At 46.8% G+C, this 12,698-nt stretch overlaps 2 protein-coding genes across 3 annotated transcripts; one reads left to right on the top strand and one right to left on the bottom strand.

The window, feature by feature from the left end:
• Positions 1-42: 42 nt before the first annotated feature.
• Positions 43-5,742, bottom strand: slc67a2 (solute carrier family 67 member 2). 2 transcript variants are annotated; one of them, XM_076160509.1, is made up of 7 exons: positions 5,489-5,742; positions 3,952-4,039; positions 3,789-3,832; positions 2,797-2,926; positions 1,892-2,101; positions 1,765-1,806; positions 43-1,650 (listed from the first exon to the last, which is right to left on the bottom strand). In XM_076160509.1, exons 1-7 carry the CDS (start codon positions 5,573-5,575, stop codon positions 950-952), a joined length of 1,302 nt encoding a protein of 433 aa, XP_076016624.1. In that variant the 5' UTR covers positions 5,576-5,742; the 3' UTR covers positions 43-949. The 2 variants fall into 2 exon arrangements, with proteins under 2 accessions (XP_076016624.1, XP_076016623.1); XM_076160508.1 differs by having other exon boundaries at positions 43-1,806; positions 5,489-5,738.
• A 1,887-nt stretch (positions 5,743-7,629) lies between these two features.
• On the top strand, positions 7,630-10,583 carry tmem182a (transmembrane protein 182a). Its single transcript, XM_076160572.1, has 5 exons — positions 7,630-7,788; positions 9,224-9,347; positions 9,919-10,017; positions 10,104-10,241; positions 10,357-10,583. Exons 1-5 carry the CDS (start codon positions 7,630-7,632, stop codon positions 10,581-10,583), a joined length of 747 nt encoding a protein of 248 aa, XP_076016687.1.
• Positions 10,584-12,698: the final 2,115 nt, after the last annotated feature.

Raw genomic sequence — 12,698 nt, 5'->3', positions numbered from 1 at the left:
TCAATGTGTCAAACTCAAAACACCACCAAAGTCCAAAATAGAGAGAATTGTTTATTCACTGTGACTTTGTTTGTGCGTGAATGTGAACTTTCCTTACATTTAGACGTCTTCTGTCCTAAACCAGCTGCTGTTAATGTGTGTGTGTGTGTGTGTGTGTGTGTGTGTGAACTACAGAAGAACCCAGAATACTGCTTGATTCATGATAAAACATGAATCTCCCCTTCATTACACACTTCAACCTCACCTCAGATAAATTAATAAGCACATTCCTATAGAACTAAAAGTAATAGATTCATTCATTTCACCATGGGAGCCAATTTAGAAACGAGGCGACGCTGTGGCACTCTGAGGTATTCTGTGTGCTGCTGAGAGTAAATAACAGGACTTGCAGATCAGTCGTCTCTTAATTTAGAAAGCAAACTGATCGATTCAAATCCATGAATCTGGGACGCATGGCACTGGAGCGCTCGTCTCAAAGTGGTGCCTTCCTAATTCAGTGCTCACCACTCCAACGCAGCTTTAGTTATTATTGAATTCTTTACTACAGTGTGTGATTGTGTAGCAGTGTGTGTGGACCCCTGTGTGTTTGGACCCCCTTCCTCTCCTGGGACTGCAGGAGTTCAATCTGGGACTTGTAGTGAATCAGCAGGTCGACATAACAATCTGTGAATTTGGAACATTGTAGTTAATAGAATCCCATTAAAAACAAAGTCTGCATTGTTGCTCGTTGTGCCGAAATGCTGAAATATGCCAAAGAACACATGACACCGCACATCATTTCCCTTAAAACAAGGGACTATAGTGTGTGTGTAGTGTGTGTGTCGACCCTGTAACGGCACATTTACAGATACAGGTCAGTGGAGACAGAAAACATCATTCACACTGCGAGTCTTTGGTTCATCTCTACAGTCGTCCCCTCACTAACAAGAGCGCCTCTCTGACCCGTCAATCAGAGTGTGGCCATCTTCCTTTTCCCTCTGCCGTCCCATTTAGGGATCCGGAGGAGCAGCACACCCACAGCAGCCAGACCCAGGACCACTCCCAGACTGGGGGGACCGCAGGGGCTGAACTCCTGGGCCACACCAGAGAGGAGCGGGGCCAGGACGCGACCCACCGCCGTCACCGACTGCCCGGCTCCTATCAGAGTCCCGCTGGCCTGGGAGCCGCCTCTCTGCAGCTCCAGGTCCGTGATACACGTCCGTCCGATGCTGGTGGAAATGGCAAAGAAGGTGGAGGTGAGCAGCACCTGCCAGACGTTGGGCGCGGCGGCGTAGAGGAAGATGAGGGAGCAGGTGAGCAAGGTGGAGTGGAGCAGCAGGGCGGGCATGTTGTTCCCGTACAGCTGGGTGACCGGCCCCACCAGGAACCCGGACAGGGCCCCCAGGGTGCTGCTGTAGCTGATCAGGTAGCCCGTCACCTTGGGCTTCAGGGAGAAACGCTCCTCCAGGGCCAGAGAGAAGTTACTGTGGTAGAGCATGATGGCTATGGCCATGAGGAGACGCACCAGGAAGAGGTCCCACATGTCCGAGGAGGCCACCATGTTGATCTTGGAGCCCACCGAGGACAGCTGTCTCCAGACGGGCTGCAGCAGAGACACTTCCCTCCATCGGAAACCAGCCCTGTGCTGCCCTGGAGACGGAGGCCCCGTTTCTGCGTCCAGCACAAGATGGCGGTTGTTTACACAGGAGCCATTGGATGCAGACTTAATGCAGTTGTTGTCATGGCGGCCTGTACTGGTGATGTTGCAGGAGTTTGCGTCCTTACTGTGAACCAGCGTCTCACTCCACGGTAGCATCCACACCAGCCCTGGAAGGAAACACACACACACACACTGTCGGAGAGAATCTTCCACATGTATCCTCCTCATTTCACTCCATCCACTTCTACCCACCGGCGTTGAGGAGGAAGATGGCTGCGCAGGTGAAGGAGGAGGTGTAGAAGCCGCCCTCGTGCTCCGTCAGGTACCCGCCCACCACCGGGCCCAGGATGAAGCCCACGCTGGAGGCTGCATTGAAGTGTCCCATCACCAGAGGGCGCTCTGACTCAGACACCAGGTCAGACAGCAGAGCTCTGCAGATGGACAGCGAGTGCTTGAACAGCCCTGAAACAAGAAACAGACCAGGAAGCATCAGTGAGTAATCATTAACAAATAAACTATATATGGACCTAAATTATGATTTTCTGCATGTTACTGAATATTACACAGTGATCACAGGAAGTACTTGTTCCCAAACTAAACTACAAAGACGAAGTACTAAACTAATAAGACTACAAACAAAGTTAAATGTTGATGACTGAATGATGATTTCTTTTTTCTTGCTCTTGTTGCCGGTGTGGTTAGGGTTAGGTTCTTAGGTTAGGTTAAGTTCTCCTTCCTGGTCCTGGAGTGAGACCACACTGCTGACTTTCCAGCTCCACCGGCTCAACCTGCTTCCCTGGATCAGGTTATGTTGGTTCAAGCTTAAAGCTAAATATTGCCCCAAAGAGGCCCAAACATCCGTCTGACCTCTGTGAGAAGACGAGGAAAACACTAACACGCCTCCTTCAAAGACCTTGTTTGCCTCCCCCTCCTCCTCCTCATCAGATTGACACCTAACCAACAATGACTTCATCCTTGTTACATTGATTAGAGATCCATACAACCTCCAATTAACCCTTTAAGAAATGTGAAAGATCAAAATTGCTTTGTCTGTCTTGGTGGATCCCTGTATGTTGGGTGGTGCTGGTTCTGTTTCAGGCCCTGACCCTGACCCTGACCCTGACCCTGACCCTGACCCTGACCCTGATCCAACCTACCCACAGGGATCCGTGCGAGGACGAACAGAGCGATGCTAGTTGACTTCCCCAGCAGGCCGTAGCCCAGCGCACTCAGCAGCAGGCAGGTCAGCAGGGAGTAACGCCGCCCCACCACGTCGCTCCAGCTCCCCTGCCACACACACACACACACACACACACAAACATACAGATGACCAGATGACAGAATGAAAATATTCCTCGATTGTGTGAAAGATCCAATCATTTAAAACAATAACAATAAAAAAGGCAGTAACATTTGCTCTGAACCTCGAGGTCCACAAGCTTTATTACATCGTCTCTCTTTCTCACACACACACACACACACACACACAGACACACACACACACAGACACACACACACACACACACGCGAACATGCTTAAACGCACGCTCACACGCAGAAACAAGCTGATGAAATAATGAAATCAGGACCAATTGAGTTTGCTGTGTTCTGGCTGTATGCTGAGGCGACCATCACACAGGGAGCTACAGTGAACTCCTTCTCCCCTTAATTTGCTGCGTGACCTCTGAGATTTAAACCAGTTCCAGCCGCTGTGGGCAGCAGGGGGGAGAAGAGGAGAGCAGAGGAGTCCCACGTCAGACGCCAGCCTTTCTAATTGACCGGTAACAGTTCAGACGTGGTTTGGAATCACGCCAGCTTTGAAACTTCGTTATACCGCCCTAAATATTACATCACCGTGGTAACAGACGCCTGCAACTTAAAGTCAAGGCATGTCAGAGTGTAAACCTTTCCAGTGTGGCTATCTGGACACAGCTTGTGTGTGTGTGTGTGCGTGTGTGTGTGTGTGTGTGACTGGTTGAATTGTGTGCCTATAATCAAGCTAAAACACTCCGGTGTATTGTTTTCATGGAATACCAGAGACGACGTGGAATGCAACAACTCCAGCCGCAGACGGGGTGTGTAAACAGGCTGCACGGGGTCAGAGGTTAAAGATCCAGGTGACATCAGATTAGAACAAATCAATACTTACAACTATTGTGCTGGAGAAGAGCTGTAAGATCCCGTATGTAGAGACTGAAAGAGTTTAACAGACACACATCAGGCATTACAGCAAAGTTGATGATTAGACGACTTCTTTCAGTTGCTTCTTCACAGAGACTCCGTGATGATGATGATGATGTCATACACCTTACCTACAACCCCCGCCACGGTGGGACTGGCTCCAAGAGCCTTCACATGATGGCTGAGCAGGGGGATGATCATGCTCACCCCAAACAGGTCCTGCACACACACACACACACACACACACACACACAGATAGATAAAGTCAGCACAGAGAGCCAGGGCGTCGCCTTGGGAACGTCACCTCTCTTCCTGTTTTCCTGCCCTCTTGCCAAACTCCTTGATTGAAGCCACACAGTGATTCATACTCTGTCCTGTCAGAACTCATGAACCTAATAGTTTAAACGTCAGTGTGTGCCAAAACTCTGCACTAACTACATCACTTTTACTCTTCACTTTTTATTAGATCACATTTCAGTCCTGGTCCTCTGTGGCACCATCGCCGTGGTAACAAGACATTAATATCTGAATTATAAGCTTTTTGAAAGTGCTTGTCCATCAGGTGTGACCATGTGACCCTGTTTACTTTGTGCATCTTGCAGCACATTTAGCTGACAGCTTGTCTGCAGTCAGACCTGTCAGCTCAAGCTGTCGGCCCTGAAGCCTGGAGACACGACGCACACGGCCCCTTAGCTTTAGTCTCTACTCACCATGACTGACTGTGTTTATTTTGAGTGGACAGTATGCACTTTGGACATTTAGTACATTGTATTAAAAGACAGAGGTCAACTACAGATGGGAACCCAATATGATCGGACAGTGCTGTAATGTGTTTATGATTGTTTTGTTGAGTTCATACTGGATTGGTGCATTCCAGCAAAACAGCTCTTAGAATGTGTTCACTCTCATCTACGCCTAATATCCCCTAATGATTGACTGGGCAGAAGATTCACCTTCCAATAGACCCCAAACACGACGACACAAGAGTGATTTAGGGACAACTGTGTGTGTGTGTGTGTGTCCCTGAATGGCCCAGGCAGAGTCTGGACCGGAACCCAACCAAGCATCTGTGGAGGGACATGAGAATGGCTGCCCATCCAACCTGACAGAGCTGGAGACCATCTGCAGAGGAGACTGGAAGAAGATCCCCAAATCCAGGTAGCAGACCTCATCCACCGAGACGCAGACCCAAAGCTGCTTCAACTCAGTAAGTAAAGCGTCTGAAGACTCGTATAAACAAAAGACTTCAGCTTTTGTTTAACAAACTAGCAAATTAACTTTCAAATAAAACTTCAGTTTGTCAGTATAGGTTGAATGTAGATCTCTTTAGATCACATATAATGTCATCTAAGAAGCCTTTTTGGTGCCATTATTGTCATTTCTCTGTTCAGTCTGGCAGCTTAGTGAACAGGGACATCGGCCTTCACACAATAAGTGATGTGACGGATTTTAAAGCAAATCAGGCAATAAAATATCTGTACTTCCTGATAAACATGACAGAAAAATCAGGTTTGGTTAGGTCTAAATCATGACTTAATGAATTACAAAACCTTTACAGATCTGCTCCATATGTTTAATACACCTGCAGAATCATAACATTACAATAAATGACCCCTAAAGCTGCTTTAGATATGATCTCTGTGAGCTATGAACATATGACTGACTCACCATGAAGCCCACCACATAGATGCATTTTATGTACCGCGCCTTTCCTCTGGCGTTGTGAAATAAAAAGCTACATTTCGCTTGATTCATCCTCTAAATGTGACAGCTCTGCTGCGGCCAAAGCGGAAGCGCTCATCGGCTCTACTGTAGAAAAAAATAAAAATGATCCAAACATAACCATTACATCCGCGTCCTGCCGGGGGCCGCGCTGAGGGGGGTGGAGGCGCAGCGAGCGGGATAAGTCGTCTGCGGAAATCTGTCCGACACAGCAGCAGTGACTGTACGGGGAGAAGACGGCTGGATCCCCGTGATAAAGTTTTCCTGACTGAGCGCACTCCAGCTTCTCAGGAGTGGAATCTGCGTTTCTCCCAGTCTGACTCCCCTGCGCTCGAGCCGTCACTTGGTATCGCCCGCGACGTCATAGTCTTGCATCTACACATATTGTTGCGACGGATCCGTGACGCTTGGATGATGAGTTTATAAACACTTAACTGCCTAATTTGCACAAAACTATTAAACTTTTATCACAGAAGCATGATATTTTTCCCCGCACGTCTCATCTGTAGTGCGTGTGTATTTACATATACTGTATTTATGTATTTGTTATGTTACATTTACACGTAATGTGAATGCTCCTTTTCAAAATGCTGCCGTTTCGGCTATTTCCTTTAAATATATACATTTTTTCTTAATTATGACCGCCGCATATTTTACGTCGACTGACATTATCCAAAGGTATTTTATTTGGCGTTCTGTCGCAAAGGTTGAATGACAGAGACTCGAGACAGCTACTTTACCACCACCTACTGGACAAAAGGGAGAATTGAAAACAACGATGCAGTACAAAGCAGCGCTTATGTTTGAAATGCCTCTAGAAAATGACAAGAAATTACGAATTAATTACATTTAGAACTATGATTAATTACATTTATGATTTACATGTATTTGGATGAGGGAGAACTGCTACAGTACAGTATAGATACAACGTTTGTAAGTATGTTGACATCTAGTAAAACAGAATGTAAACTGAATAAAAGTGCCACAAAATGATATTAACAGTTGCCACACAATCACACACTCATATTGACATGAACCTAAACGTCCATAAAGGAAAGTATGAACAATTGTCTGAATCACTTTTTTACTATATCATTTTTTAAACCTTATGTGTTTTCCCATAGCCTGGGTTCAGAGGTGTCAGTTTTTGGCTGCTGACCACCCATACACACCCATACACACCCATGCTGCACAGTATGTATGGGTGGAGAGCTGCTGGCTCAGAGGGGCCTGGGTCACATCAGTGTGTAAATGAATGTGTCCACATATCTGCTCGGTGCTAAATGTCCTCCTTAGATGCCAATGAGCCTGAGGCTGGTTCCCCTGATCTTACACGGCTAAAGAATGAACTACCAAATGTCTCAAAGTGTCCATGATGGTCATCTATCATTGAATAAGTAATTTATATTTGTATCAATGATGCTGTAGATGTGGACTACATCAAGTTGAGACCATTGAACATCACTTGAAGCTGACATGTAAGAGTGTATTTAGTTTTCACACTTCATCTTCTGCAGGCGCTACCTAAGGAAGTGACAGCTATTGGTGTGTGTCTGTGTGGGTGTGTGTGTTTGTGTGCTTGTTGTCCTGGTTGGGCGGAATCCTCCAGAAGGGTTTTTCAGGGATACTGTTCTGTCCTTTGAGTCTCACCCTGCCCCGACATTCCCGTGGAGACGTGGAGTGTCCAGTTGCCGCCGGTTATTTTTGTGTAGACCCCCCACGCCACCGGCCCCCCCCTCAAACTCTCCAACTGCGCAACACACCCGGGCCCACAGTGGAGCAAAGGGGGGCCCAAAATAGCTCAGAGGGGTGGAGGGTTGGCTGCAGAACCCCGTAAGGTCCACAGGAGTCATGTGCATAACTTGTTCTCCTGGAACACACATACACACACACACACATACAGACTGAGGGAGTCGAGATCTAGTAACCCAACATACACCGACAGGACAGAATAACAAGCCGCCTCTCTGTGTGGATACTTGACGGTGCCGGAGGAGCGAGTGTGTCTGCCTCTCTGTCACATGCACACACTGTAGCTGCAGGACCAAACTCCGTCTCTGCAGCCAGTGGCTCCTTCATCCTGGACCATGAAGCTTAGGGTGGCCTTGTTTTTCGCCGGGCTCTTCGGGGCGCTGGGAGCCGTGTTCACCGTCCTCGCTTTTGGAACAGATTACTGGCTCCTGGCCTCGGAGAGCTGTGACCCCAAAGGAAATGGATCTGTTGTCCTGGGCGGCGTCACAGTGGAGGTGAGCAAAAGGAAACTCATCACGGGGGCTGAGATGATCCAATGTGGTTTGCCTGCACTGAATGCTTTCAATGTGGTCACTGTGTGTTTCCAGATTAGACACTGCTAGGTTGGTTTGCAGCTGTTTAGACTGTAAGGACAGAATGAAGGCATGAATACATGAACCGTTGAGGGAGAAAGAAAACTCTCTTATAGTCATTTCAGTGCCAAATGTGTTATTGTGAGTGTGTAGATCCTTTAATAAACACAGTAAAACGACGGCTCTATTGCAACTTTAACCACAAATGAAAGTGCCTTCTTCTATTTTGGACCGGGGCGTCACCAGTTACCTCCCTGGAGATTGTGCCGTGCCCTGCAGGGCGGAGAATCTTCTCCCGCAGGACTTCTTCATGTAATCAGACACTGTTTAATGTAATGTGTGTGCAGCTATGCAGCCAGAGAGAAACAGCCCTGCACCATATGCTGCTGTGATAGAAATATAAACACCAGCCGGCCCTGTGGGATTAAATATCACCCAGTAGAACATACTTATCTTTTCATAGTACGCACGGACGCTGGAATCTGGACACGATACTGCACAATCAAACTACGGCAGTAGTATTAAGTGTGTGTAGATTACTACCAGGATGGGCTTTGATCTGTCTGACACGCCCAATCAGTGTGTCATAATAACCTGAACCCAATGGTGGAGGACTCTTATCTTATCTGTATTTATTAAGATTGTTTGAGACTTTAGGTGTTTCTGTTCCATTCCTAACAAAAAGTTAAATCCTGACTTCCATTACTGCTGCATGTTATTGATTAACCCCTCAGGTGGTTTAGGACGTAGATGTGCTGTCACCAGAGTCAGAGAGCTTTTAGAATCTAGGCTTGCCTCAACTCTGCCCACCTAATTCAAGGCTGAAATCATTGATGTTCACACTGGTGATGATGATCTTGGCTTCTTCATCATCATCTGCATCTGAATTTGTTTCCCGAAGCATTGAATGACGACTTTACTGGCTCTCCAGGTCTAAATGGTGATAAACTGTAGTCCATCAGTGTTTCCTGAATGGGAACGTCCTCAGTCCTCACACACTCTGCTGACACCAACCTGCAGGAGGTTAGAGGGGCTTACTCAGCTCCACCTTTGACCTTGGCAGCTGTACTGTGATGGCCTGGCCACCTACTGCACACACACACACACACACACACACACACACACACACACACACACACACACACACACACACACACACACACACACACACACACACTCAGATGATCCTGACACACATCTTGGCTTTTTTTCACATGCATAATTAAAATGAAGCGACTCAGTTTGTCTCTATTTCAACTAATAAAGACAGAAACAGTTTCTTTCCTGTGGTTGATCTCTCCTCAAGCTTAATGTGGATGTAATGCTGAGTCATTCTTCTTTCCTTTCTCCTCCCCAGCATGGAGATAAGGTGATGCAGGATGCCAATAATACTTCCATCTTCTACCACGAGGGTTTCTTCTGGAAATGCTACTTTGGTGCCAACATGGATGATGAGAGTTTGCTGTGGAAGCTCTGGTTCAGTAAGATGCATTCTGTTGTTTTAATAACAAACACACACAAACAAAACCTCCACAAGACGTAACAGCAAGCCAGGGAGACACAAATCAGTTTTCTCCTGAGTTTTCCCCGTAAGTCTCTGATGTTATTCATCTGACTGCTATAGAATAATGCAGTTAATCAGTTTGATGCCGTTCAGTCTAGACAGAAGTGTATCAGCTCCTAAAGGTGGAGACGCTGTCATGTGACTATTTAAAGACCCGGCCATGTGATGATGTTCTGTTCTATCTTTTGATGTGGAGCCTGAATGGTGGCTCATTGTTGCAAACACCCTCAAGCAATCACTATGACTCTGTGAGGATCTGTTGGATTTCACAGGAGTGGAAGAGAAGAGAAGAGTGGAAAAGCAGGAAATAAGAGTATAAGAAAAGAGAATTATTGGCTAAATGCAATGAAAAGGAAAAAAGGGCTACAAATGAAACATGAAGCATTAGTTTGTAGCGACCATTTCTCTCTCTGTACTGTCAGATCTATGTCATTTAGTTTGATCTCCATTTTGTTTCAACATATTTACTTCTTCTTTTCTCTCTCCAGCCAATCAGCCTCACTCCAAAGTGTGTGTGCAGGCGTACCTCTTCCCTTTCCCTGTGCCTCATCAGAGCTACAATGCCACAGACTATAACTCTGCCATCAGTAAGTGTCTTCAGTGTCTTCAGTGTCACCATTCAGGTTTGACTTCACTTTCCTTCCTTCCTCCTCCTCACACTGCTGCTGTTCAGTCTACAGAGGCTTCTGGAGCGTCTTCATGCTCATCGGCGTGGTCGCTGTAGTCCTCGCCGGCTTTGTCATCATCTGTGCCGCTCCATTCTCCAGTTACCGGCTGTATAAGGCAGGGGGCGCCCTCTTCCTCATAGCTGGTAAGGCTTTATGTTCTTGTCTCTACTCTGGACTTTGTGGGTTCTGTATCTTTGGTGAGTTCAGCCCAGCATCTCTGTCTGTGGCTCCATCCTTTCTCTCTCTCTCTCTCTCCAGGTCTGTTCCTGCTGTGTGTGGTGGTGATGTACGTCCTGTGGGTGCAGGTGTTGCAGGTGGTTGATCTCTATGTGGACTATCAGCGCTCTGCCACCTGTCAGAATTTCCAGCTGTCCCTCCATTACGGCCTCTCCTTCATGTTTGCCCCTGTTGGCATCTTCTTCTGCCTGCTGGCCGGCTTGCTCTTCCTTCCCATTGGTCGGACTGTTCAGCTTCACTACCACTGATCTCAGTAACAGCCAGCACTGGGGGGAGGGGTGGAGGGGTGGAGGGGTGGAGGGCTTGATACTCTCAGCCTGTCATGTTCATGTAGGGCTGCTGTGGTCAGACGGGCCTGAACAGGATCACATCTATTGTTGAGCTCCATCACATGCAGCGCTGCTCCATCCTTAAAAATAACAAAATTATATTAGGAGTAACCTGACACTTATGATCAATCACATATACAGTCCATGCAGTAAATGCCTGTGGTTGAATGAGAGCTTTAATGGTTTAATGAGGCAGTGTGAGTGAATGTTCAGGTACCGCAAAACTACCAGCAATGTTTATGAGGAGCAATTCTGTTCATAAAGGCGTTTTACTGCACTTTCCTCTGCATCCTGGATTAATTGCGTTGAAATGCGCTGAAGTGGCAAAAATCTGTGATTATAAGGGCGGGCAGAGGGGGGAGGGGGAGGGGGAGGAAGACCCCAGTATGGAGCCTTTTACTCAGCCTTTACCTTACTGGAGATATTATTCATATACATCAGAGTGGCTGCAATCTAACACTGTTTAAAAAAGAGATTTGCTGTTATAACTATTTTTGGTTGCTGTTGTATTTTCTACAGTTTAAGAACACGAGCATAGACACACAGTGGCTAATATGAGGCAGCAGAACAGAAATGGAACCTGGCCTGCATTGACGATAAAGTTGAGAGTTCCTTGGCTGTATGATTGTCTCGCATGTGTGTGTGTGTGTGTGTGTGTGTGTGTGTGTGTGTGTGTGTGTGTGTGTGTGTGTGTGTGTGTGTGTGTGTGTGTGTGTGTGTGTGTGTGTGTGTGTGTGTGTGTATGTGTATGTGTATGTGTGTGTGTGTGTGTGTGTGTGTGTGTGTGTGTGTGTGTGTGTGTCTGTCTGTGTCTGTGTGTGCCAATGTGTACATAAGATGGCCTCAGCTTAAGCACAGCTACATCTGCTAATGTTCCAATGTTTTTTCAGGTTTTTACAGTCAGTTTCTTCTCTTTGTGTTTGTTTATAGTATTAGGATGTTTTATGATGTCACATTTGCCTTATCTGTCATGTATTTGTCAATAAACTGGGAATAGAAAGAGAAACATTCCTGATCCAGTTTGTGTTGTACCGAGGAACACAAACATTTAATAGATTCAACCGATCCACCACAAGAGGGCACTGTTGTCTCACTCCCCACAAGGAGCAGGTTTCTGCTTTTGCTTATTTGGAGTCGGTGGTGTGTGTGTGTGTGTGTGTGTGTGTGTGTGTGTGTGTGTGTGTGTGTGTGTGTGTGTGTGTGTGTGTGTGTGTGTGTGTGTGTGTGTGTGTGTGTGTGTGTGTGTGTGTGTGTGTGTGGCGTTATGCATTTAATCATAACTTCAGTGGTCGGATGTGTAGATGAAAGTATTCACACCTTGGCTGACAGACGGATGGTAATTTCACTCATGAATGGAGCATTTGATCAGGATGTGAATGGACTTCTGTGTTGGTTCTCATGTGTCTGTATCTTCTCTGAGCTCTGTAATAGACTTATCATACACAGGAGGAAGCACTGAAGCTTTCCAGTGTTGATTACTCTTCCAGATTGACTGTACCTTGGCGACGGACACTTTCATGGTAGAGATTCACACACACTTCCAAATCTTTCCGAGCACTTCACTGCGGCATTCCTGCGATGGAATCCACAGCAAAAAAACTTCCATCTGAGCCGCAGAAGATTGGGAGGGGAGATGCTAATACAGGGAGAGATAAGATCACAGGATCTGTCCGTCCTGTGTCGGGCTGGAGCTGCGCCTTCAGCCAAGGCTCCCCGAGGAAAGAGATCTCTTATCGAGTGGCCTTCCTGGTTTGAATGAAAGAATATAAAAATGTTTAATCATCAGACAGAGAGGGGGAGGGAGGGTGTGTGTGTGTGTGTATGTGTGTGTGTGTGTGAGTCTAAAGCAGGTGTGGAGCGTTGCTTCCTCCTGCAGCAGGGCCTTGCAGTCAGTCATGTCATCAGAGTGTGTGTCCCAGCTGAATTCGGGCACTGTTCTGCATGATTGCCCATGATAATTGTGTGTTGATAGGGAGCGCGGGAGATGGGAGTATAATTTCCACCGAGAGATTCCTAAACAAATACCTGTGCTCA

This window comes from Genypterus blacodes, unplaced genomic scaffold (genome assembly GCF_046128005.1).
Source record: "Genypterus blacodes isolate CSIRO-AG114 ecotype Tasmania unplaced genomic scaffold, CSIRO-AGI_Gbla_v1 ptg000106l_1, whole genome shotgun sequence".
NCBI classification, from domain to species: domain Eukaryota; kingdom Metazoa; phylum Chordata; class Actinopteri; order Ophidiiformes; family Ophidiidae; genus Genypterus; species Genypterus blacodes.
Note: the sequence above shows the minus strand (reverse complement) of the source record. Positions and strands in the feature narration are given on the sequence as shown.